The sequence below is a fragment of the Papio anubis genome, chromosome 8 (assembly GCF_008728515.1).
Source record: "Papio anubis isolate 15944 chromosome 8, Panubis1.0, whole genome shotgun sequence".
In the NCBI taxonomy this organism is placed as follows: Eukaryota; Metazoa; Chordata; class Mammalia; order Primates; family Cercopithecidae; genus Papio; species Papio anubis.
Window position 1 is genome coordinate 14,207,368 of NC_044983.1, and position 27,901 is coordinate 14,235,268.

Genomic DNA, 27,901 nt, shown 5'->3' on the forward strand with positions numbered 1-27,901 from the left:
AAAAAAAAAAAAAAAAAAAAAAAAAAGAAAATTGATTATGGTATATGATAGTGGTAATAAAAAAGCAAAGAAAAGTTAGCTAAGAATAACTTCTAAATGGCATTTATGTTTAGATGTTACTTTTGTTTCTGTTTTCAGGTTTGGAATTTCAGCACTCTAAACTCAGGAGAGGATGCAATAGTTACTCCAGATCTTACTTCCTTCACCAGCATCCACACGGGCTCAGATATACCTGGAGCAAATTCTTGGAGGTACCACTGTTGCCTGATAAAGCTCATCCAAGTTTGCTGCAGGGAGACCACAGGCACAAGAGCTTGGAAAGCCTGGATACAGGGCCAAAAGTACTCACTCTCCTTTCGCTGCCCTGTGCATTGATGAACAGTAGATGCCCCTCAGTGCTTACTTAATTAAACTTGTTTTGGCTGATCAGAAAAAAGGTGCATCCAAATGAAAGAACCTATTTAAAGGAGCATGCTTGAAACTTTATTACTGTAAGTCATTTTACTGGCAACTGCAAAACTAATTGTTCTTAACACTAACAAGGATTCTATCTGCGAAGCCAGGTTTGCTATTTAAAACTAGAAAAAAAATATGTGGAGACTGTCCAAAAATTATATTGTTTCTGCAATGAGGGATTATATAAAGAGGATTCATTTAAGTTGTTTTCTGGCTGGGCACGGTGGCTCATGCCTGTAATCCCAGCACTCTGGGAGGCCGAGGTGGGCAGATCTCGTGAGGTCAGGAGTTCGAGACCAGCCTGATCACCATGGAGAAACCCCGTCTCTACTAAATACACAAAAAATTAGCTGGGTGTGGTGGAGCATGCCTGTAATCCCAGCTCCTTGGGAGGCTGAGGTAGGAGAATCTCTTGAACCTGGGAGGCAGAGGTTGCAGTGAGCAGAGATTGCGCCACTGTACTCCGGCCTGGGCAAAAAGAGCAAAACTCCATCTCAATAAATAAATAAATAAATAAAACTTGTTTTCCTTTTTGTTTCAATTTTGGTAATTACGTACAATATGATATGAACCTGATTCTTCTCACTTTCCTAAGAGAATGATAAATAATTAAAACATTAATGCATGTTTCTCTTTCACTTCTTTACTCATCCACTCATTTTTCTAAGTCTCTTGTCTCTGCTCTGCATTCAAAATTGCTTTTTTCTTTTTCTCTTACAGTGAAACTGTAAATTTAAGGTGAAGGAGTGAAAAAATGAGGAATGTTTTAAACAGCTTTCCATGAAAACCTCGTTAGCCATGTCAAATCCCCAATCAGTTAATAATGTAAGCCTGTCTCTTGAAATACAATGTCCAGCGAAGTAGATCATAAAACTTACTTTTCAAATCATTTTCTTCAGAGCAAATAATATTGGTTCTATTTTTTTCTCTCAGCTCATTTTGCTTTATTATTTTAAAATTCGCATAATTATTCTTTAGTTGTTTGGTACTGAACTTTAGGCAGGGAGTGGAAACAAGAGCTAAGTCAAACCAGGTGCAGTGGCTCACACCTGTCATTCCAGTACTTTGGGAGGCTGAGGCAGAAGGATTGCTTGAGGCTAGGAGTTTTAAATGAACCTGAGCAACATAGCAAGGCCCTGTCTCGGTAAGAAATTAAGATTTAAAAAAAAAATTAGCCAGGTATGTGGTGCATGCCTGTGGTCCCAAGAAACTCTGGAGGTGAAGGTGGGAGGATCATGTGAGTGTGCAGGAGTTTGAGGCTGCATTAAGCTGTGATTGTACCATTGTACACCAGCCTAGGTGACAGAGTAAGATCCTGTCTATAAAACAAACAAACAAGCAAAATCTAAGTCATATTAGTGGGATATCTACTTTGAGTTATCCTTGGAATATCACTGATGTCAATACACAATGTAATAGTGATCTGACTCTTTCAAAGATAATAGCAAATAAATGTGTGATTATACAGTTTGTATTGCTGCTAGGAGTGATCTCCTTCAGTATTGCGCAACACAACATTGTGAGTCAGATTTTGTAGCGGTGCTTTCCATATGCTAGTTAACTTAGACTTCAAGACAAATCCACCAGATCGGTGTTATTCTCACTTTATTGGAAAGGAAATTGAAATTCTGAAACACAGTAACCACAGCTAAAGTTTAAACTTGCAATGTTTTAAGTTAGAAAACTCCTAATCTTTCCAGTTTGCTTCACTAGATGCTGAAAAATGTAAAAGGATTGTTTGATGATAATAAAACTCTGGGACAATGTACAGAATCACCAACTACCATAAACAAACAGCCTCCTGAAAATGTAGACAAAATTATGTCAAGAAAACTTGAGAGACTTATCTTCACATAGCCAAGTAAATAATTTCACATGAGACTAAACTCTGTCATTGTATTCTTATTTAAACTTAAAAAAAAAAATTCTCTTCTTAGTATCTCAATATACCTATTGTCTTCCTTTCTTACCTTTTTTCCTTTACCTTTCTTTCTGATTTTTAGATCAGAAATCCCTATCTTATGGGGATATAAGTAGGAATGAATAAAAGCTTTGAGGAAAATACTATTTTACTCGTGAGACTAAGCCTTAAAGTTAATGCAATTTTAGGGCAATAGTCTTCCAACTATGTGTTTCTCACCTATGTTTGTAACTACGGTGGAAAAATATCTTTGAAGTCCACGGCAAAGCTTCATGCTCAGAGAAAAAATAAAGCTACAGATGATGTCTTGTTCACTTCCATACCACAGGTTGTATTTTGCCAGCACTTACTAGTTTTCCTTGAATTAAAGTACGTATACTACTACTGTTGCTCTCCATTTGATTTCGTGCTCTCCACGAAAAAGGCTCACCTCAACCGCTGTACTACTGGGCTAGTTTCTTAAAGCAAGGGTCCCCAGCCCACAGACCATGGACCAGTCGTGGTCCATGGCCTGTTAGAAACAGGGCTGCACAGCAGGAAGTGAGCAGCAGGCGAGTGAACAAAGCTTCATCTGTATTTACAGCCGCCCCCTATCACTCACATTACTGCCTGAGTGCCGCCTCCTGTCAGATGAGTGGCAGCATTAGCTTCTCATAGGAACACAAACCGTATTGTCAATTACACATGTGAGGGATGTAGGTTGCATGCTCCTTATGAGAATCTAATGTCTGATGATCTGAGGTGGGGCTGCAGCCGTGATGCTAGAGCTGGGGAGTGGCTGCAAATGAAGATTAACATTAGCAGAGAAGTGTGACGGCACAGAGGCAATAATAAATCAATTGCTTGCAGACTCATATCAAAACCCTGTCAGTGAGTGGCAAGTGACAAGCTGCATCTGAGGGCAGGCTTTAGAGTGGAAAGTGAGTTGATGTACTTCAGTTGTACAGCTGCATTTGGTGCCTTTAAAAGTATGTTTGAGACAACTTCAAATCTCCATACCTTCTGGATTAAAGTTTTAAAGCAGAATATCCTGAAACTGCCACAAAAGCACTGAAAACGCTGCTTCCATTTCCAACATCTTATCTTAGTGAAGCAGGGTTTTCTGCAGTGACAGCAACCAAAATGAGATTATGGAGTAGACTGAACATAAGCAACACACTTCGGGTGTCACTGTCTCCCATAAGTCCCAGATGGGACCGTCTAGTTACAGGAAAGCAAGCTCAGAGCTCCCACTGATTCCACATAGTGAGTGGTATAATCTACATCATAATGACTTGTATAATCATTTCATTATATATTACAGTATAATAATCACAGAAATAATGTGCACAATAAATGTCATGTGCTTGAATCATCCCCAAACTTTCTCCCATCCCTGGTCCAGAGAAAAATTGTCTTCCATAAATCTGGTCCATGGTGCCAAAAAGGTTGGGAACCACTGTCTTAAAGAAACAATGCTAAAGGCAGAGTTGTCAAATCCTGCATAATGTAAGCATCAAAATAATTCATCCAGACTAGTGGTATTTTAGGGTACTTTTCTTTTTTTATACTGAGCTTGTCTGCATTTATTATATTATCTAAATAACTGGCAATTTTTATACTTCATTTGTCAACAAAAGCACATCTTGAGAATCCAAAACATCCACATGCTTTTATTTCTAAAGCTGAAGAATCTTCAGTCATTTACCAGGTGACTAAGAACATGGATAATAATCGTTATGTCCTCTGTTAGAACTCTGGGTATCCCCTTCATAGATGGTAATAGTCACTTGAAATGTTTTATGTGATTATGTATTTAAAATAAATGGTCTTTCATTCTGTGAATGTTAGTTATCATAGAAATGGATTCTGTTCCCACAAAACAATTTGGAAACGTGGGCTGGGTGTGGTGGCTCACAACTGTAATCCCAGCACTTTGGGAAGCCAAGGTGGGTAGATAGTTTGAGCCAAGGAGTTTGAGACTAGCCTGGTCAACATGATGAAACCCCATAGCCACCAAAAATATAAAAACTAGCCAGGCATGGTGGTGCAGGCCGGCAGTCACAGCTTCTCAGGGGCCTGAGGAGGGAGAATCACTTGAACCCAGGAGGCAGAGGTTGCAGTGAGCCGAGACTGCGCCCTGCACTCCATCCTAGGTGATAGAGGGAGACCTGTCTCCAAAACCAAAAAAACAAAAACAAAACAAAAGACAGTGTGGAAACTCAAATTAGGAGCTCAGTCTTGTTAAATAACTGAGGGCATCATTCAATTCTCTAGGGATGAAGAGTTGAGGATTTTTTTTTTCTTTTTCCTCTTCTCTAAAACAACAAAAAAGAAAAACAAAACAAAAGCAAATATCTAGCTGTTGACCTTGAAAATATCTTACTGTTTTACTTTTGGAGATAAATTTTACAGGTGCAAGAATGATTTCAAACCCACACTTTTCAACCTGGGAAAAATGTTCTAAATAGGGGACAGGGACAGAAAATTTGGAAACTCCAGAGATCTATTTGAAGCTGTTTATTTCCTTTGTTTCTTCTATGTAAACCTTTAGGGTGCAAGTTACAAACTGGGGCCAGGGGCTGAACCTGCCTACAGAAGTTCTGGACATTACCACTCTGTTTTCTGACATCTCCTCTCTTCATAAAATTAAATTATCCTTCTGGGATCTGAAGACTCTAGAACCTTAAATCCATCTCTTAAACCTAATATGATAATAATAATATATATTTTTTGAGACAGAATATCACTCTGTCACCCATGGTGGAGTACAGCTTGGCTCACTGCAACCTCCACCTCCTGGGTTCAAGCGATTCTCCTGCCTCAGCCTCCCGAGTAGCTGGGATTACAGGCGTGCACCACCATGCCTGGCTAATTTTTGTATTTTTAGTAGAGATGGGGTTTCACTATGTTGGCCAGGCTGGTCTCAAATTCCTGACCTCAAGTGATCCACCCACCTCAGCACCCCAAAGTGCTGGGATAACAGGTATGAGCCACCATGCCCGGCCTAATATGAAAATCATTTTAGGTAAAATAGTAAAGGATGTAATTGTGACCTATTGTTATTACTATGCAGGTATTTAACACAATGCCTGGCACATAGTCATTACTCAATAAATCATAGTATATTAGCACTTGGTAATATCTTCTAGGCATTCGAGAAGTTCATCTTACCTTTTTCTAGTTTTCTGTAAAAATTTGTTTTTCAGAGACAGGCCTTGCTCTGTCACCCAGGCTGCAGTGCAGCAGCATGACCATAGCTCATGTAACCTGGAACTCCTGAGCCCAAGCGACCCTCCCACCGCAGCCTCTGTTAGGACTGCAGGTGCATGCTATCATGCCTGGCTTTTTTTTTTTTTTTTTTTTTAAATTGGTGGAGATAGGATCTTACTATGCTGTCCACGCTGGTCTTGAACTCATTTATTCTAGTGATCTTTCCGCTTCAGCCTCCCAAAGTGCTGGGACTATAAGTGTGAGCCACTGTACCCAGCCTAGACTATGTTCGTGTCACTACTTTGTTCTGTGTCATTAGAAAATGCCTGCATTTCATTTTTTTAAAAACAAAACTTTCTAACCAAGCATCGGTGGCTCACGCCTGTAATCCCGCACTGTAGGTGGCCGAGGCACGCAGATTACGTGGTCAGGAGATCGAGACCATCCTGGCGAACGTGGTGAAACCCCGTCTCTACTAAAAATACAAAAAATGAGCCGGGCGTGGTGGCGGGCACCTGTAGTCCCAGCTACTAGGGACGCTGAGGGAGGAGAACGGCGTGAACCCGGGAGGCAGAGGTTGCAGTGAGCCGTGATCGTGCCACTGCATTGCAGCCTGGGCGACAGAATGAGACTGATCTCAAACAGCAGCAACAACAACGACAACAAACCCCACAAGATTTTCTTTCAATTACCTTGTCCAAAATGAGCTGCCTTGTGCACGGCTTGAACACCCGGGTATCCCAAACTCCTACAGATGACCTGTCCAACACGCACTTCCCAGCGATCGTCACAAATTGTACCCCACTGGCCGCTGTGGAGTATCTCCACTCTCCCCTCGTGAGGGCCGCTCCCACCGACCAGTCGAACTTTCTTAAATGAGGCTGTTAAAAAAAAAAATTCAGACAAGCAAGGACTAATTATGTACACACTGCTTTATAGCACCTTTTTACAACACACAGAAAAACATTTTAGCACATTTTTCCAGTAAGTTAAACTACTGCAATAAATATTAAACTTTCTAGCACCACCTATTGGTAAAGAGTTTAACTGCAAATATTGCAGTTTTAACAGTTGAAGAGCAAAATCCAATCTGTCTTACGTGTAAGTTATATACATATGAGGACACTTCAAAGATTATATTCCAACGACTTTCAATTTTAACAGATACAAGTTTACTGTCATATAGATCTTTCATACCATTGAAAAATTATAACTAAATGGTTCATTATTTTCTTGACATGAAAACATACAAACTTATGAACATATAATGCAGAGATTTTCAATGGTATAGGAGGTCGGGGAGCAGATATTTTAGAATATCACAAACACAAAAATAGGTGACCAAACTTCATATCTTTTACCAAGGGAAACAAGGGAGCTATAGTGACAACATTCATTTAGAAATAGCAAAGACTTTCCTTGTAGTGAGGTTCCTGGATTCTGTACCAAAGTTTTTGTGTTTTTCTTTTACAGAAAAAAATATTAACGAGATGAAAAATCAGACAATTTTGTGAATTTTGAGAAATGATTCAAATAGTAAAAACAAAGAAATAAACTTTGTTTACAATTATGAAAGTAATTTTGTTCTATAGCGTCTAATCAAAATGACCATGTGTACAATAAACTTTTGTAAACTCTTGATCCTCCTACAGAAAGATTTATATAAATATGAAATGGCTCTTTTCTATTTTTAAAAACCAATATATATGCACTTTGACCTAGGGACAGATTAAATAAAATAGTACAACAAATATTACAAGAGCAATTCACTTGGTGTATGAAAATTCTTTTAAACAGCCTGTATTATTCTGCTAAGTATTTGTTTAGAAAATTATTTGGTTAAAGAACAGAATGAAAGGCAGAGACAAAAAATATTTTTTAAAATTTAGTTAATACCAGATAAAAATAACAATATTTTCTAATAATCATAAAACAAATTAATGTAAGTCTATTTAAACAAAACATATCTTTTCAAATATAAGTTTGAGGAATGTTATATTATTAAAAAGCAAGATGTAATGTTTACAACAAAAATATCTCTCTAATATGAAAACAGAGTTTTAGGGTATGGCTTTTTGGAGCTTAATAAATTAAAGAAATATTCAGTAACTTTTTTTTCTCCAATTTGAATTCATTTTGTTAGAATGGTAATCTAAAAACATTAAAAGTTATTGGATTATCATTCCAACAAATGTTTTTAACTTATGCTTATTACTGTGTTAACAGTAATTTAATAACATTTAAAATTATTAGATTACTGACAATTTCCTGTAATGAAACTAAGTGACCTGAGCCATGCAGAAACATAAAAGGTGGCATGTTACTATATATATATACACTTATATTTATTCTCTTGATTCTTCCAAAATATAATTCAGTGCTAAATACTGAATTAGTGTAAGCATGCCTGAGTGGATAAGCCCTTCTTCACTTAATAAGCATAAGTTAAAAACGTTTTTAAAAATGAAAATAATTTGTTTTTATGGTATCTCAGCTTTCATTTACTAGTAAAATTCCTGAGTAGCCCAATCATTTCTTGTAATTGCCTAAAGAAAATGAGAAAGAAAAATCCAAGAATGGATTGTGAGAAGTCTTTACATATTAGAGTCATGTTTTATTAACTAGTGTGATATCCAAATGTTTATTTTTATACAAGTCAAATACATCTAAACATAATACATTTATCATGCATGCATGCTATGAAATTTCAGGCATATTCGAACATTTGATTATATAAGCATCATCGTCCTGTTGTCCAAACAAGTGTATGTAAGCATTCTCACTGTCCATTGTTTACCTCTTATTCCTTCCAAAATGTCATGAATGAGCCGTGCTTGTCCCGGAGCAGTGGTTCTCAAACAATAATATGTAGCAGAACAAGCTCCCAATAGCTAATGCTGTTGGTCCAGGGACCACACTTTGAGAACCACTAACCTAGATGATTGCAGTATATATTTAGAAGAGGAGACATATTATATCAGAAACAGATGGTGCTGCTGATACAATCCTTTGATCTCATTTATTGCAAAGAGAATGGCTGACTGTAAATTTCTACCAAATTCCCTATGCTCAAAGGATCCTGAGGGGGGGTAGGTACGTGTATTCAAATTCTTCAGGGCTAAATATGTTTGGGTATGCTGATCCATACCTGTCACCTGAAATATTGTTCAATTATAAATCAACTATTAATAGGTGACCACACATTGCTGATCCTTGACCATCTCTGAAGTAATACAGAGGAAGAGTGTCTGAATATGTCAGTAGACTCATTTGAGAGTTGGCTTCACCTGCCATTCAACTGCTCTGTTTTGGTGATGTAGAAAAGTTTGTTTTGTCATGAACCTTGATCATAGCATTTTCTCTGTAAGACTGAAGGATCGAAACTTCTCTGAAACTAGCTAACTCATTGTCATAGATATGTAAAACATGTCTATGGTTTCTTTGGCATCAAGCTAATATATTTAGTCAGATAGGGCTTTTTTTTTCCATTTGGGTATTTTTTTCTTGTATATAAAGATTTCAGAAGACACACGTGTGTGTGTGTGTTTCTGGATAGCTGTTTCCTCTTAACTTTATTTGTGTAGACATTTTCTAGATCCAAATCAAATAAACACAGATAAGCATTGACTATGTGCCTAAACAACGAATCCCGGTATTATTACTTCTTAATTAGTGAAAAAACAGAAACAGAAACTAAAGTAACTTACATCAAAACCAAAATAATACTGTATTTTAAGGATCATTGGATGTTTCATAGAACCCAAGGATAAGATTATAGTTAGGAATCTGGAATAGCCGACCCAAGACCCGAATCCGCTTAGGAGGCTCCAACTTGTACCCAGGCTTCTTTCTGTAGGTTGCTTACTTCTTCTTTTTGTTGTGGCAAGCTAGATATCTTTGCTCTCCTGTTCACTTGATAGAACATGTCTGTTAACAGCTCCTAAGTTTATGTTTTACAGTTTCTTTCTCGATGACAGTTACTGTCTCTTTCTCAGTGGCAGACTGACAGTTCTAACACTCACCTAACTTGATATTTTACAGCCTATTTCTTAGTGATAGATTCTAAAATATCCAGGGAAGTTTTTCAATGGCCTAGTTTGGGCCAAATGCCCATCTGTGGACTGGACAAACAGGCAGTGTCACTTGCATGAACATGGCATTCCCAGAGTGAGAATGGGGAGGCATCTCCATGTTGAAACAGTTTTGAGCAGACAAAATATATTAAGTCCATTCCATAAAAGATATTTTAATAATCTTGCTGCTTTTATGCAAATATTTGCTGTTTCTTTATAGAACAAGTTTGGGAATCCCTGATAGAATTACAAACATAGTAGACTAGAATGATAGAGGACTTCATGAGAATACTCTTGCCAAGTGACTTGTGGAATAAATAACGTCATGATTAATCTCTGTTCACCTTTCCAATCTAACCCTTGAGAAATTCTCCTTACCTGCATTGCTTTGTCTTTTTACTTTAGTTATATAACTACTCACATTTTTCAAGTAAGTCTCATTCTCCTTTATTCCTGGGGCTTTGGTTCCTGTCTGGAATGTTCCTTCTTCCCTTCCCACTTCCCCTCTCATTTCTACACTCTCAATCTCCAAATTTGGATTGGTTACTTTATAGCACTATTACAGATGCTGTACCAAACCACAGGAAACTTGTTTGTTTTCCCCGTTAGACTGAAAGAAACCCCTTATGGTCATCTTTTCAGCATCTGACAAAATGCAAGTTGTCACTTAGTAGTCACTTGATGAAGAGTTATGGCATGAATGAGTAAACGAATGAATGGTGAGCTTCTCTTGATACATGAACTGCATTACCCAGTGAGATTAAATTAGCAAATGCTTAAAATATCAAATCATAGAAGAAACAGAATTTAATATTTCATAAGTCTTTAGAGGGAATAGAATATAGTTTCTATGTGTAGAAACAGAAAAATCATGAAGGAAAGACTGATTTAACTGGCATAAACATGAGTGTTTTTATGGAAAAAATGCATATGGCTGGCTACCGAGAGCCTCTGCAAATACGAGGGTTTGGTGGGAGGCTCTGATCAGAGAAGCCTGAGACATTGGAAAATCTGATTTTGTCAGCTCAGTGAGCAGATCTATCTCTTAGAGGCAGACTAATGTTAAACAGAATCTTGGGACTAAATGTCAATTCAATTTACAATGAGAAATGTAATTGCCTCAAAAACTGGAATATTTGAATCTGCTTGACAAGGCCATTTTCTCCCCTTGGGCAATCTGCATGGGAAGCCAAATCACAGGCAGTGAACTCTAAGTTTAATTAATTTATTAATTTACAATGAGACCTAGCAGTGAGATTTTGCTTCTGGGACTGGCCAGTGATCTTTGGTTAACACATTTTTCTTTATATATGTTAATACATTCAGTCAGGTTAAATGATGTGACATATCTCTGCTGATTCATTGAATGTTCATTCTATAGTTTAACTTTTTAAAGGCAATCTCACTATTCTTATGTCCCAGTTATTTACATTTCTATGACAGTGAGTTATCTAGTTTCAGAGAAGTTCCAATCCTTTCTTTAGGAAAGAACCGGGACATAAGAATAGTACATACATATATAGCAAATGCACAAAAGCATGAATGGAAGGAAACAAACTCCAGGATGAAGGTTTACCCTGGAAAGGAAGACAGGTAGACATACTAGGACTTCAACTCTGTTCATAACATTATATTTCTCTTAAACATTTTTAAAAATTTTTCTTTAGAGACAAGGTGTCCCTGTGCCTCCCAGATTGAAGTGTTATGGTGCAATGATAGCTCACTGCGGCCTCAAACTCCTGGGCTCAAGTGATCCTCCTGCCTCAGCCTCCCAAGTAGCTGGGATTACAGGCATATGCCACCACGTCCAACTAATTTAAACATTTTTTGTAGAGAAGGGGTCTTACTATGTTGCACAGACTAGTCTCAAACTCCAAAGCTCAAGTGATCCTCCTGCCTTGGCCCCCCAAGGTGATGCCATTACAGGTAGGATCCCCTGCACCCAGCCGAAATTATATTTCTTAAAAAACAAATACTTGTAGTCAAGACGGTAAATGTGAACATTTCAAAGGTCCAAGTGGTGTACACATGACTATGTATTAGCTATTTATGATAAGTGTTATTTCTTTTCATTTTTGAAATATAGTTTATTTAAAGAAGAAAACAACACTTTCACAGCAATGTTGACAGAGCCATAGCAGAACCCTGAACAAATTATTTAAAGTGTTCCATATACAAGTCAACCCTTAAAAGTTAGAGAAAAGATACCACGAATCTATTAATCACTGTTGGAAAGACACCATTTAAACTTGAAAAGTCAGGGAATGTGTAAGGTCTTCTTTGCATGTGTCAATTACCACTACTCATTGGAAAGAAATAACTGAAGTTAGAAATGACTTTTGAGGAGCATAACAGTTATTATCCTATTTTTTACTCATAGTCATGATTTCTTTTTTGTATCATTTATTGGAATTAGGATTTAGGTTAAATCCTAACCAATGGATTAGGTTATGAATCACAAAATAGAGTCTATTATGGATTAGGTTAAATTCCATAACAATGGAAGTTATGATATTTGAGATGCAAATGTAACACAGAAATTTAAAAATATCTGGTTGCAGTTTGACCTGGAAGTTCTCACAACATGGCAAAATTCCTTTAAGAAAATAACTGATCCTTTCTTTAAGATAATTACCTTACTGAGATACTTAGCAATGAAATGTACAACCCAAATATCAGATACCTGCAGAAACTGAGTTAAATTTCTTTTGAAAATTTCTCTAGAAAAATAACATGACAGATTGTGTTACTCCTAAAGTCAGAGAGACAAGTATTTTGGAGATCCTGGGACAGAGTCAAGAGGAGATATTTTTGTATTTTTTGAAGACATGGGATTTCACCATGTAGCCTAGGCTGGTCTCCAACTCCTGAGCTCAAGCGATTTGCTTACTTTGGCCTCCCAAAGTACTGGGATTACAGACATAAACCACTGCACCTGGCCATAGGTGTAATTTTGCACAGTTTACTTAATGGTTCTAAATCCTCAAGGGGAAGACATCAGAGTGACAGATTCCTTGTGGGGATTAAGTAAAGGAGGTATAGAAAGTGCTTTTCAGAGTGTCTGGTTCATTCTACATATTATAGGTATTAGTGATACTATTATTTCTTAGAAATTCAGATTTCTGGCCTAAAGATGGGAAATAGGTGATGGGAGGACAAAAGTATCATATATTAAATAACAGTTTCTCAACGACTTTGTGCTTCAGAATCCCCAAGGAGAACTTTTGGGAATCACATGTACCGAGGCCACAGCACAAACTCCCTGAAATCAGAGTATCTGTATGTCATATCCAGGCATCTTTATATGATAAAAGCCTCACGGTCATTCTGATGTTCACCATATCCTGAGCCCAACTTGTAGAACAATACTAGAATACATGTGATCACTTAGAGAGCTACAAATCATTCACATTATGGAATAATTTAACTAATACATCACTGCTGAATAAGCAATCAGCAAGACTATTTCTAAATATGATTGAATAAGTTAGTGAGTTTGATCCACTTTTTAGTGCCCTGGACCCTGCATTCTGAGATTCTTAAAGGAAATCTTGCCTTATCCACCATTTGGTATTTATCTCTCCGGGTTAGGCAATGAGTATATCTTATCTCTACACACAACAGCTTGTCAAGGGGAAAGCTCAGGTTCAAAAGTAGAGATGGAAAAAGTTATTTTGAAGGAAAAAATGTGGCATTCTTTCTCAGCCATGGCTAGATGTTAAGATAATGCCACACAGCAAGAGCTGACTTTACAACAAATATAACATATCTAACGAGAAAGAGAGAAAGAGTGAGACTGAGTCCGAATGATTTACTTTGAACACCTGGATCCTGCTATGCCTGAAGCCATCTGTTGGAATTGTAATTCTTAAATATATAAACCAATAGACTCTATTTTGTGATTCAGGATGTTTCTCTTACTTTCTACTTAACAGTTCTTACAAATACTTCGATGGTGATTATTTGTCAAAGAATATTACAAGTGATTGCCCAGGTCATCCTGTTTGTCATTGATCCCATCACCATTGGTTATTGTCTATTTAAACTGCATTATTCTGGTGATTTTTATTATTTCATGAGACATAATGTAAAAGAACATCACTAGAATGTAAATACACAATACTAGCCATAAAGAAAAGTGAAATTGTTCTCATAACTATAAAAACATCAGAGTGCATCAAATTTATTTATGGTGCGATCTAGGCCCTCTTTAAGAACAAAGTTACAGAAAGATAGACAAAGAAAACTGAATTCATTCTGAAACAGTTCCAGCCGTGTGCTGCAGAGATCCTGCCCACAGACACAGGATCAGTTCTTGATGCCTTCCTATTGTGTACTGAATTGTGTCACTCCAATATTTGCATGTTGAAGCCCTAAACCCCAACGTGACTGTATTTAAAGAGAGAGGCTGTATAGAGGTAATTCAGGTTAAATTAGGTCACAAGGGCAGAATCCTGACTTGGTAGGACTGGTGCCCTATAGGAAGAGATAAAGACACTAGGAGCTCAGTGCTCACACAGAAACTGCCTCACGAAGTCACAATGAGGAGGTGGCCAACTGCAAGCCAAAGAGAAGCCTCAGGGAAACCAATCCTGCCCCAGGCTTGATCACGGGCTTTTATGTCCAGAACTGTGAGGAAATAAATGTCTATAATTTAAGCTATGTTATCTACGGTATTCTGTTCTGACAGCCCAAGCAGACTAATACGTTTTCTTTTTTCACTTACGTTGTGTGTTTTTATTTGCAAAGGAGAAATAGCATACTTCAGGGCATATAAACTTAAAAATACAAGCTTCTTTAATTTATAGGTGGAGTTAAGCTGCCATACTTGCTATGTTGTGATTTGAACACATTGAAAATCCCTTTTCTGAAAATGACTTTGTCCCTAAAACACCTATTTTAAAGGCTTAGATTTTTATTTAAAAATGACACAGGTATTTACAAAGGGCCTATTAGATGTTTTAATACATTAATAATAGTAATAATAGTTCATTAGCTTACGCTCTGTGATTGATAAAGTACATATCCTTTTGAAGCAGAAATAGTACTTCTAGGTGCAGGTAATGTACTGGATAACAGGATTAAGTGAGAATGTAACAGGAAAGAGTTTGAGGTGGAAGATGTTTTATAATAGAACAGATAATCATTTTATAGGGGACAAATAAATTTTGTTGTAAATCATGAAGTTTTTGGGAAAATATTGTACACAGAAACTGAATATTTGTATGCAAAGGAGTTTACTTGTCTTTTGGGCTTTCTAGGAAATAAAAATGCAGAATTATACAAAACATCATTAGGAAATGGGTCATTTTGCTAAATAATTCACATTAAAATTCCTTTATATAGGTCCTTACAATACCTGAGGGTCAAATATTTTACTTTGGCATGGATTAAGCAGGATGTGAGTAAGAAGTAGAACACGAAAATAACTACAGCATCCAGGAAAGGATTCCGAGTCTGTAGGCTAAGCCGTAATGGCGGGATTTCTTGGAGACTCCAGGTGAAGCAAGCCAACCGAGTCGTTCTAAGAAATTTGGTCTTAAGATTCACCTCAGGTTGGGTGCCGTGGTTCACGTCTGTAACCCCAGCACTTTGGGAGGTCAAGAGAGGTAGATCATTTGAGTTTAGCAGTTAGAGAACAGACTGGGCAAGACAGCAAAACCCTGTTCCCTACAAAAATTTAAAGAAAATAGCTGAGTGTGGTGATGTGTGCCTGTAGTTCCAGCTACTTGGAAGACTGAGGCGGGAGGATCACTTGAGCCCAGGAGGCGGAGATTGCAGTGAGCCAAGATCATGCCACTGCACTCCAGTCTGGGAAACAGAAAGAGACTATCCCCCAAAACCCCCTAAAACAGATTTACATTTTAAGGGCAGCACATTTCCAGAGACACTAGGCTGAGGGGGGCAAATAATAGGCTGTGAGCCTGTACAAGGAAAGTGCTTTAATTTGAGCAACATAAATAATCTTGTGTGAGTATCAGGCTAAATTTGTACTACACAATAGGAATCCCGGAGTCACGTCTTCAAAGGGCAGGAAAGCCACTTGGTACCCAGGTTATAGAGGAAAGGGAAGTGGTGTGTAGGGTCTCTGCTTCATCTGCATTCCTGCACATAATTGCATGAATTTCCACTTCTGTTGCTGTGAAAAACAGGGCTGATGTTTTTCCTTCGAATTGGTTCTGGTGAGAGTGAGGCTGTGAGAGTTAGTCGGGATAGGGACTAAGCAGGACAAGTGCTAACTGCTGGATCCATCATTGATTTAAATCCTATTTCAAACGACAAAACATACAGGCATATCCGGTTTTATCGGTCTTCACTTTATTGCACTTCGCAGATACTGCATGTTTTACAAATTGAAAGTTTGTGGCAATTCTGTGTCCTGCAAATCTGTCAGTCTCATTTTTCCAACAGCCTGTGCTCACTTTGTGTCTCTATGTCACATTTTGCAAATTCTCACAGTATTTCCAACTTTTCCCTTTGTTTCAAATGCTTTTTTTTCTGCACCTAGATGATCACTGTTTTTTATCCTTGAGTATATTAACATGGTGACAAATTGATTTATTTCTTTTTTTAAACTTTTATATTAGGTTCAGGCATACCTGTGCAGGTTGGTTATACAGGTCAATTGCGTGTCATGGCAATTTGGTGTACACAGATTATTTTGTCATCGAGGTAATAAGCACAGCAGCTGATAGCTTCTCAGTCCTCACCCTCCTCCCATCCTCCACCCTCAAGTAGACCCCACTGTCTGTTGTTCCCTTCTTTGTGTCAGTATCTACTCAAAGTTTAGTTCCCACTTGTAGGTGAGAACATGAGGTATTTGGTTTTCTGCTTCTCTGTGTGTTTGCAAAGGATAATGGCCTCCAGCTCCATCCATATTCCTTCAAAGAACATGACTCATTCTTTCGTATGGCTGCACGGTATTCCACGGTGTATATGTACTACATTTTCTTTATCCAGTCTACGAATGATGGGCGTTTAGGTTGATTCCATGTCTTTGCTCTTGTGAATAGTGCTGTGATGAACATATGCGAGTATGTGTTTTTATGGTAGAACGATTTATATTCTTCAGGTACATACTCAGTAATGGGATTGCTGGGTCAAATGGTAATTCTGTTTTAAGTTCTTTGAAACATCACCAAAGTGCTTTTCCATAATGACTGAACTAATTTATATTTCCATGAGCAGACGATAAGCATTCTCTTTTCTCCACAGACTTGTCAGCACAGCATCTGTAATTTTTTGACTTTTTAATAAACAGCCATTCTGACCGGTATGAGATGGTATCTCATTGTGCTTTTGGTTTGCATTTCTCTAATGATTAGTAATGTTGAACATTTTTGCATATGCTTGCTGGCCATGTGTATGTTTTCCTTTGAAAATTGTCTGTTCTTGTCCTTTGTCCATTTTTTATCATGTTTGGTTTTTTTTTTTTTGCTTGTTGATTTAAGTTCCGTATAGATTTTGGATATTTGACATTTTTTCATACATAGTTTGCAAATATTTCCTCCCATTCTATGTATCTGTTTACTCTGTTGATAGTGTTTTTTTTTTTTTTTTTTTTTTTTTTGGGGGGGGGGGGCGCAGAAGCTGTCTAATTAGGACCCATTTGTCAAATTTTATTTTTGATGCAATTGCTTTTGGCATCTTCATCATGAAATCTTTACCAGGTCCTATGCTCAGAACGGTATTTTGTAGGTTATCTTCCAGAGTTTTTATAGTTTTAGGCTTTAAAGTCTTTAATCTATCTTGAGTTGATTTTTGTATATTGTGTAAGGAACGAGTTCAGTTTCAATCTTCTGCATATGGCTAATCAGGGATCCCAGCACCATTTATTAAAAAGGGAGTCCTTTTCCTATTGCTTGTTTTTATTGGCTTTGTGAAAGATCAGATGGTTGTAGGTGGTTGGCAATGTTTCTGGGTTCTCTATTCTGTTCTGTTGGTGTATGTGTCTGTTTTTATACTAGTATCATGCTGTTTTTGTTCTGTACCCTTGTAGTATAGTTCAAAGTCAGGTACCATGATGTCTCCAGCTTTGTTCTTTTTCCTAAAATTGGCTTGGCTATTTGGCTCTTGTTTGGTTCCATATACAGTTTAAAATAGTTTTTTTTTTCTAATTATGTGAAGAATGTCATTGGTAGTTTAAGAGGAATAGCACTGAATGTATACATTGCTTTGGGCAGTGTGGCCATTTTAATGATACTGATTCTTCCTATCCATGAGTATGGAATGTTTTTCTATTTGTTTGTGTCATCTAGGATTTCTTTGAGCAGTAGTTTGTAGTTCTCCTTGTAGAAGTCCTTCACTTCCCTTTTTAGCTGTATTCCTAGGAATTTTATTCTTTTTGTGGCAATTGTGAATGGGATTACATTCCTGATTTGGCTCTCAGCTTGACTGTTATTGGTATACAGAAATGGTAGTGATTTTCGTACGCTGATTTTGTATCCTGAAACTTTGTTGAAGTTGTTTATCAGCTGAAAGAGCTTTTGGGTCAAGACTATGGGGATATAGAATCATGTTGTCTGCAAACAGAGTCTGACTTTTTCTCTTCCTATTTGGATGCCGTATATTTCTTTTATTTTCATTGTTTTTTGTTGTTGTTGTTTTGTTGTGTTTTTTTGTTTTTGTTTTTCTTTTTTGAGATGGAGTCTCGCTGTCGCCCAAGCTGGAGTGCAGTGGCCAGACCTCAGCTCACTGCAAGCTCTGCCCTCCTGGGTTCACACCATTCTCCTGCCTCAGCCTCCCGAGTAGCTGGGACTACAGGCGCCCACCACCTCGCCTGGCTAGTTTTTTGTAATTTTTAGTAGAGACAGGGTTTCACTGTGTTAGCCAGGATGGTCTGAATCTCCTGACCTCGTGATCCGCCCGTCTCGGCCTCCCAAAGTGCTGGGATTACAGGCTTGAGCCACCGCGCCCGGCCTTTTGTTTGTTTTTTTGTTACGGAGTCTCAGTCCGTCACCCAGGCTGGAGTGCAGTGGCATGATCTTGACTCACTGCAACCCCTGCCTCCCAGGTTCAAGTGATTCTCCTGCCTCAGCCCCTCAGGTAGCTGGGACTACAGGCACCCACCACTACACCGGCTAATTTTCGTATTTTTAGTAAAGACAGGGTGTTGCCATTTGGCCAGGCTGGTCTGGAACTCCTCACCCTAGGTGATCTTCCCACCGCAGCCTCCCCAAGTAGATGCACTATATTTCTTTATCTTGCCTGATTGCTCTGGCCAGGACTTCCAATACCATGCTGAACAGGAGTAGTGGAGAGGGCATCATTATCTTGTGTTGGTTTTCAAGGGGAATGTTTCCAGCTTTTGCCCATTTAATATGATGTCGCCCGTGGGTTTTTCATAGATGGCTCTTATTATTTTGAGATATGTTCCTTCAATACCTAGTGTATTGAGAGTTTCTAACATGAAGAGGTGTTGAATTTTATCAGAAGTGTTTGCTGTATCTATTGAGATCATCATGTAGTTTTTGTTTTTAGTTCTATGTGGTGAATCACATTTATTGATTTGCAAACCTTTTCATTATTAGTAAAATATGGGGAGATTAAAACAAAGTTTGTTGAAAAATGCAATTAAAAAGTAAAAAACACAAAATATAAACTTTATTTCTCAACATAAGCTCCATCAAGTTCAAGACACTTTTATAGGTGATGATACTAGCCATTTAGTCCATCCCTAAAGACCTGAGGATCTTAGGAATTTAACTATATCAATGCTGTCATCTTCTCATTATTAAAAGAAGAAAAATTGGTGTCCTTTAAAAATATTTTGAGAGTGGGAAGCAAAAATATGTCAGAAGCAGCCAAATGAAGATTGTAAGATGATTTTCCATTGAAACTCTCCCCAAAATTGTCCTAGTTTGATGAGAGCAATGAGCAAGAACACTGTCATGATGGAGACTCTCTGGAGAAGCTTTCCTTTGAGTTTGCTGTTAAAACTTTGGACAACTTTCTCAAAATACTCTCATAGTAAGCCTAGGTTATCATTGTTTGGCCCTCCAGGAAGTCAACAAGAAAAATCACTTGAGCATCCTCAAAACCTGTTGTGAGAACCTTTGTTCATGACTGGTCCGCTTTTGCTTTGACTGTAACACTTCTACCTCTTGGTAGCCATTGCTTTGATTATGCATTGTCTTTAGGATTATACTGGTAAATCCATGTTTTACCTTCTCCTGTAATTCTTCAAATAAATGCCTCAGGATCGTGACCCCACTTATTTAAAATTTCCATTGAAAGCTCTGCTCTTGTCTACAGCTGATCTGGACACAACAGTTTTGGCACCCATCTAGAAAAAACTTTACTCAACCTTCATTTCTAAGTCACAGTTGTGCAAGTCAAACCAGTTAGGATGTCTGAGGTGTTGGCTCTTGTTCTGCTGTCTCAGTTCTTTTCAATTAAGGCACAAACAAGATGAATTTTTTTTTCCTTACAAATTGATGTGGCTAGTCAGCTACTGCAGCCTTCATCTTCAACATTTTCTTATCCCTTTGTAAAATTCAGTTCTGTTTTTTTCTAAACTGCTAATTCCTTTGGGACACTGTGCCTATAAACTTTTCATAAAGTATCAGTGATTTCATCATTCTTCCAAACAAGTTTCATCACAAATTTTATGTGTGTTCTTGGTTCCATTTTAGCAATATTTATGTGGCTCTGATAGGGGCTTTTTAAAAACAGATACCTTATTGTTCTTTGTGCATCAAATTAGATTCTATTCAGACATGTTATAATAAGCTAGCTTGTTTTAGTGCAAAATTTTTGAAACCCAAGTGTAGTGTTTTCATTGTACATATTTTCCATGATTCTTTTGAAGACCCCTTGAATTTGTTATGGCAATCAGTGATCTTGGAGATTACTATTGTGATTAGTTTGGGGAAACACAAACCATGCCCATAAAAGATGGCAAACTTAGTCGATATATGTTGTGGATATTCTGACGGCTGCACCAACTGGCTGTTCCCCCTTCTGTCTCTCTTCGTCTCCTCAGGCATCCCTATTCCCTGAGACACAACAATATTGAAAGTAGACAAATAGTAACCTAACAATGGCCTCTAAATGTTCCAGTGAAAGGAAGAGTTGCATATCTCTCATCTAAACCAAAAGCTATATACGATTAAGCTTAGCGAGAAAGGCATGTTGAAAGTCAAGATAGGCTGAAAGGATGAAAGATATCTAAGTTGTAAATGTGAGAAAAAGTTCTTGAAAGCAATTAAAAGTGCTACGCCAGTGATCACAAAAATAATAAGAAAACAAACCACCTTATTGCCGATATAGTTTTAGTTAGTTAGTGGCCTTCATATATGATCAAAACAACCATGACATTCACTTAAGACAAATCCAAGTCCAGAGCAAGGCTCTACCTCTCTTCAACTCTGTGGAGGCTGAGAAAGGTAAGGAAACTTCAGGAGAAACGTTGGAAGCTAGCAAAGGTTGGTTCATAAGGTTTAAGGAAAGAAGTCATCTCTGTAACATAAAAGTACAAAGTGAATTAGCAAATGTGGATATAGAAGCTTCAGAAAATTGTCCAGAAGATCTAGTTAGGAAAACTGGTGAAGGTGACTACACTAAACAACAGATTTTCAATGTAGATGAAACAGCTTGTGTTGAAAAAGATGCCATCTATAACTTTCATACTTAGAGAGGAGAAGTTCATGCTTGACTTCAAAGCTTTAAAGTATAGGCTAATTCCCTTGTTGGGAGCTAATGCAGCTGGTGACTTTAAGTTGAAGGAAATGCTCAAGTTTAGGGCCCTTAAGAGGTAAGCTAAAAGTCCTCTCCCTGTGCTCTAGAAATAGGACAACGAGGCCTGGGTGACAGCACGTCTGTTGACAGCATGAATATTTTAATCTCACTGTTGAGACTTATTGCTCAGAAAAAAAAAAAAATCCTTTTAAAATATTACTGCTCATTGACAGTGCACCTGCTCATCCAAGAGCTCTGATGGAGACGGACTAAAAGACTGGTGGTGTTTTCATGCCTGCTAACACAGTATCCATTGTGTAGATCATGGATCAAGGATTATTTTTTACTTTCAAGTCTTATTATTTAAGAAATACATCTTGTAAGGCTATAACTGCCATACAGAGTGATTCCTCTGATGTGTCTGAGCAAAGTAAATTGAAAACTTTTAGGAAAGGTTTCACAATCCTATATGGCATTAAAAGAATTTATAATTCATGGGAGAAGGTCAAAGTATTGAGGTTAACTGGAATTTGGAAGAAGTTGATTCCAACCCTCATGAATGACTGTGAGGGGTTCAAGACTTTAATGGAGAAAGTCACTACAAATGTGGTATAAATAATAAGAGAAGCAGAGAACTAGAATTAGAAGTGGAGCCTGAGGATGTGGCTGAATTGCTGCAATCGATAAAACTTGAACCGATTAGGGGTTGCTTCTTATGGATGAGCAAAGAAAGTGGTTTCTTGAGATAAAACCTACTCCTGAGGGGAAGATACTGTGAACATTGTTGAGATGACAACAAAGGATTTAGAATATTATATAAATTTAGTTGCTAAAGCAGCAGTAGAATATGAGAGGACTGATTTTAATTTTGAAAGAAGTTCTAAAGTGGGTAAGTGCTATCAAATAGCATCCATTGCATGCAGCAGAGAAATTTCTCATGAACAGAAGACTCAATCAATGTGGCATATTTCACTGTTATCTTAAGAAATTGCCACAGTCACCCCAATCTTCAGCCACCATCACGCTGATCAGTCAGCAGCCATCAACACTGAGGCAAGAGCCTCTACCAGAAAAAGATTACGACTTCGGGAAGGTTCAAATGATTGTTAGCATTTTTTAGCAACAAAGTATTTTAAAATTAAAGAATGTACATTATTTTAAAGACATAATGCTATGCCACACTTAATAGACTCCAGTGTAGTGTAAATATAAGTATTGTATGCACTGGGAAACCAAAAAAAATTGTCTGGCATGTTTCATTGTGATAATTGCTTTTTTTTTTTGCCATGGTCTAGAACTAAACCCACAATATGTCCACAGTATGCCTGTATTAGCTATACACTCTATTAAGGAACACATCTATTGTTAATGGAATGCTGCATTTTTTTTTTTTTTCTTTTGAGAAGCAGTCTTGCTCTGTCTCCAGGCTGGAGTACAGTGGTATGATCTCGGGTCCCCACAACCTCTGCCTCCCAGGTTCAAGCGATTCTCCTGCCTCAGCCTCCCAAGTATTTGGGACTACAAGCTTGCACCACCACACCCAGCTAATTTTTGTATTTTTAGCAGAGACAGGGTTTCACCATGTTGGCCAGGATGGTCTCAATCTCTCGACCTTGTGATCTGCCCACCTTGGCCTCCCAAAGTACTGGGATTACAGGTGTGAGCCAACGCTAATTTGTGAATCCACAGAAACACCATGTAACTGTCAAGGATGAGCAGCATTTACCTAAGAAACCTGGAACCATCCCTACGCAGGTACACTCAGTTCTGCTAACTCATAACTAGTGCTACTAAGAAAGTACATTATGGAGTTAAAAAAGAGACACAATAGAAAAGAGAGACATTGCAGCGGCCAAATAATAGTGAAAAATGTTAAGGCTGAGCCCGTTACCAAAATAAAGATAGAATATTAACAGGTAGCGCTTCCCCAGGCGCACATAAGTAGCTCTCATTAGTGATAATGGAAGCTTTGTGAGCGTTCCGGGAAGACTATGTTTCTGAGTAATATCCTTAGGAGGGAGACTAGAGGCAATAGCTGGAGTAGTTATGAAGGTGGAAACATAAACAAAGAATAATTGAGAATGCTTATTTGGAATTTGATCTGCTGTAAGAATTTTTATCTCTTTAGCTCTTCAAATTACTAGGCCCATTCTAGAAAACCAAACCGCTCATTACAAATTTCTTCCTTTTCTGCCTTTCTCTCTCTCTACCTATCTCTTTGTATCTTTCTCTTTGCACACTCTCCACATGACATATCTGTGATATTTATATATAAAAATACATAACACTAGTGTGGGAATACTGAATGGAGTCATCAGGACTTTGGAGATTTAAAGACCTGGCTTTGAGTTTCCGTTCTTCCACTAATTAGCAGTAAGCCTCAGCTTATAATTCTAGAAACTGGGATAGCAGTCCTTCACCCAAATGCTCTTCTGAGGATTAATGTAGAATGCACCAAAAACCCTGTTGGGTTGGGTGTGGTGGCTCACACCTGTAATCCCAAGATTTTGGGAGGATGAGGCAGGAGGATTGCTTGAGGCCAATAGTTTGAGATCAGCCTTGGCAATACAGTGAGATCCCATCTCTTTTTTTTTTTTTTCTTTTTTAAATAGCCAAGCATATTGGTGTGTGCCTGAAGTCCTAGCTACTCAAGAGGCAGAGGTGGGAGGATCATTTAAGCCCAGGAGCTCAAAGCTGCAGTGAGCTATGGAGGTGCCACTGTAGTCCAGCCTATGCAACAGAGCAAGACTCTGTCTCTTAAAAAAAAAGATAAAGGAAAAAAAAAAAAGCCCTTGCCTCACAAGCTTTACTTTGATCAAAAATGCTTTTTAAAAAGACTAGTGTTCATTTAAGATTGAGCTGAGTCCTCAGTAATTGAGATACTTAGGACAGAGCCTCACACAAGTGTTATGTTTTATGGTAGGAATCATTTTGCTTGACTAAAACATCACTCTTCCAAGTTAAGGTGAGAACACAGCAGACAATTCACTATGACTAGCATTAGAGCTTATTGCAGGCTTCTTTTCTCTTCATTATACATTTTTAAAGTTGATAAAATTTGTGCCATTTCTGCCAATAATTTGAACAGAGCATTCAGCATGCATTTTTTTTTTGTCTAAAGAGAGAAGAGAAGCCTTTCTTCCCTAATTTGAAAAGTTTGGATTAGTTTTTCACACTGAAAAATCTATATTTAGTCTAGGATGTCAGATGACTTTTTAACTGAATCCCTGGAATGGTCTCCCAGCATCTCTGGGACTGAGGCCATCCTGTGCCTGATGTGGACCAAGGTCTGCTGAAGAAACCTGCTCATACTCTACCTGACTTCCAGTGCAGAATGGGACAGGAGGTCTCATCAAATTAAACCAAGGAAAAAGAGATACAACTTATCTCTAGATGTTTGCATAAACTGGCTATTCAATGTTGCTAGCCTGCTAATATTTGGGAGTATCTGAACAAGCGGCTAATTCTCCTCTCCCTTTTATTTCTGGAGATTTTAATGTCATGTAGGCATGAAACCAGAGTACCATTGACAACTCTAACTTGTTTCAACCTTTCTCGGAATTTTCTCACCAGCAGTGTCTTGGGCCCATGCTTTGTCCTTCAGAGCCTGGACTCTTGTTTTATTAGCCTGACATTTTGTTCTGACCTCGGGTGACAGCTTCTGGCCTCTGGCGTGTACTCTGTTTAGTCGCTTATTTATAACTAATGTTCTTCTGCTCGACTCAGACAAACTCATTGATTTGCGATCTGGTCACACTTGCGTTGCTCTGTCTAATATAAAATCTTCTCTTTTTCTCTAGCATCTCTCTTTTTGCCATGACATTTATTTAGCTTCTTGCATTTTCATTTTGCTTTCTCTCCTACTCTGATTACAAATTAAAAATGTCTGCATTATACCAGCGAGGAAAAGCTATTCCAGTTCAGAGAGAGCACTGCGAAGCATACCTTACATCTTTAAAGTACTTTATGATTTCATAGAGCATCTTCACACACACAGTATCTTACTTGATCCTCACAACAACCCTGTGAGGTAGGTGTTAACATGTTCATTACACAAATGTGGAAATCAAAATGCTGAGATACACATAGGCATACTATCTAGAGTTCTACTAGCATCTGAATTGTATGAATCTTGGGTCTTAAAGGAAAGAAGAGTTGTGAAAATGTGGTCTGTTGATCACTAGAGAGAAACCAAAAATATAACATGGAATCCCATAAGAGCTTTTTACAACAAAAGAATATTGGTATTCTTTTTCATGATCAAAATGTTTTTGTTTGAAATGACCATGTAATATAAGTTTTACTCTTTTGTCATAATGGGTTTATTTAAATCACCCAAGTTCGACTTCACTTCAAAACTTTTATATATATAAAATATACATATATATGTATATATACACATACACACACTGTAATTTGGAAAATAGGAAGATGAGAAGGTAAACTCAGAATCAATTTTTTTTTTTTTTTTTTTTTTTTTGAGACGGAGTTCGATCTTCACCGCCCAGCTGGAAAGTGTGCAGTGGCCGTGACCAGCTCACTGCAAGTCTTCCGGTTTACGCCCATTCCTGCCATATTCTCCGGAGTAGCGACTACAGGTGCCCGCCATCAAGGCCTCGCTAGTTTTTTGTATTTTAGTAGAGACGGGTTTCATTGTTAGCTTGTGATGGTCTCATCTCCTGACCTCGTGATCCGCCCATCTTGGCCTCCCAAAGTGCTGGGATTACAGGCTTGAGCCACCGCGCCCGGCCCAGAATCAATTTTTAAAAAATATTCTAAGGAATTAAAAACTCTTTATCTCCTCTGCATACCTATCCAGCCCTATTCTTCCCCCAATATAGCTTAGATGTATTGTAATTGCTTGTTCATTTGTCTACATCTCTCAGGGACAGTTAGCTCTGTAAAACCAGAGACAGTATCTCTCTTATTAGATGTTATGTCCAGCTCATGGAGGTACACAATGGACATGTGAATTAATGAATTAATGAGTGAATGGATTTTCTTCTGACATCCCTATCTCTGGTTGAGAATAATGTTTGAATAGAAAGAACTTGCATATTATCAGTACCTGTGACAGTTCTCCTAGAACCCAATAAATTAAATTGGGTTCTAGACTCTAGGTGAATGGGTGTAGTCCAGACTGTGAAACAGAGCGAGACTCTGTCTCTTAAAAAAAGAAAAAGAAAAAAAAAAAAAGCCCTTGACTCACAGGCTTTACTTGGATCAAAAATGCGTTGGAAAAAGACCAGCATTCATTTAAGATTGAGCTGAGTCCGCAGTAAAAATCAAATGAAAAACCAATGGATTTTTCCTCTCATTGTATGAGTTTTAGATAGGATACTTAAAATTCACATCCTAGTTGTAGTCTCATTGCACGTGAGCAAAGCATGATGAGAAATACTACCAAACCACATATTGGTAATTGAGATATTTAGGACAGAGCCTCACATAAGTGTTACACGATATGGTAGGAATCATTTTGCTTGACTGAAACATCACTCTTCCACGTTAGGGTGAGAACACAGCAGTTCTCCTAGAACTCAATAAACTAAATTGGGTTCAAGACTCAAGGTGAACGGTGACAGAGAACTGAGGACTGGTTAGAGCAGCCCTCCAGTCCATGCATGAGAGGTGTCTAGGTTGGGGGTGATAGGGGAGAGGAGTGATGGTGGCGTAACTGGAGTAAGTAGAGGTATGAGTGTGGGAGCAGAGACCCAAACAGCACCAGGGAGCAGGAGAGGAGGCCACGTGGAAGTCAGGTACAACACAGGAACCAAGGTCATTTGGAGGAGTCACAAAAGGATCTTGGAAGTCAGTTGTGCAGATGACTTGTCCAGAGGCGAAGGGCCTTTTAATGAGATGGTAGCAGAGGACGTCCCGCCCAACCCACCTGATCTTAAAAGGGCCCCGCCCTCATGTGATCAGTGAGTTGTACTGGTCCTGACACATGTATGAAAGAGGAAATTAATTAGTATTTTTAATCATATTTAAAGAAAGCCTGAAAAAATTTTAAAAATGCATATTAAAAAACTGAATATACATTTTCACCTACCAGAAGGAACTAAAGATGTGGGGAATCAGGTACTTTCATACAGAATAGGTTGGTACAAGCTTTTAGCAGCCATTTACAAGAATTCATCAAATGGTAAAATGAATATAACCTTTGAACCATTGATTCTACTTCTAGCAAATTCCCTATTAAAAAGTATTCCCACAAGATTATATGTTGGAGTGTTGAATATAGCATTGCTTATTAAAGTCTGACCAAAGCAAACAAAAATCATTTAGTGTTCAGGACGAGAGGGGTGAATGGCTATATTATGGTAATTACGGTATAGCTGAGTAATAGAATAAGGTGTAGCCATTGAGAGAAAAGAGATAGAGCCATATTTAATATGGACAGATGACTGACATATTAACATCAGCAAAAAGCAGAATATACCACATTAGATGTTTATGTGTATCATTCTTTTTTAAGCATTATGCAGTTGTTATATACTCCATATGAGGGGGGAGGACCTGGTGGAGAATTCAGAGGCTGTATACAAGCATCGCTCTTACTGCTTCCTCGAAGAAAGTA

General features: G+C 38.0%; 1 protein-coding gene across 6 annotated transcripts in view; it reads right to left on the bottom strand.

The window, feature by feature from the left end:
• Positions 1-27,901, bottom strand: part of MSR1 (macrophage scavenger receptor 1) — an 85,194-nt gene that overhangs the window by 6,231 nt on the left and 51,062 nt on the right. For 4 of the 6 annotated variants that reach the window (XM_009212558.3, XM_009212557.3, XM_003902456.4 and 1 more), the window contains one exon: positions 6,262-6,450. In XM_009212558.3, the coding sequence (XP_009210822.2) occupies positions 6,262-6,450 (189 nt within the window). Of the gene's footprint in view, positions 1-6,261; positions 6,451-26,957; positions 27,262-27,901 lie in introns of those variants that run through there. The other 2 variants (XM_003902457.3, XM_009212561.4) reach the window with 1 other exon arrangement.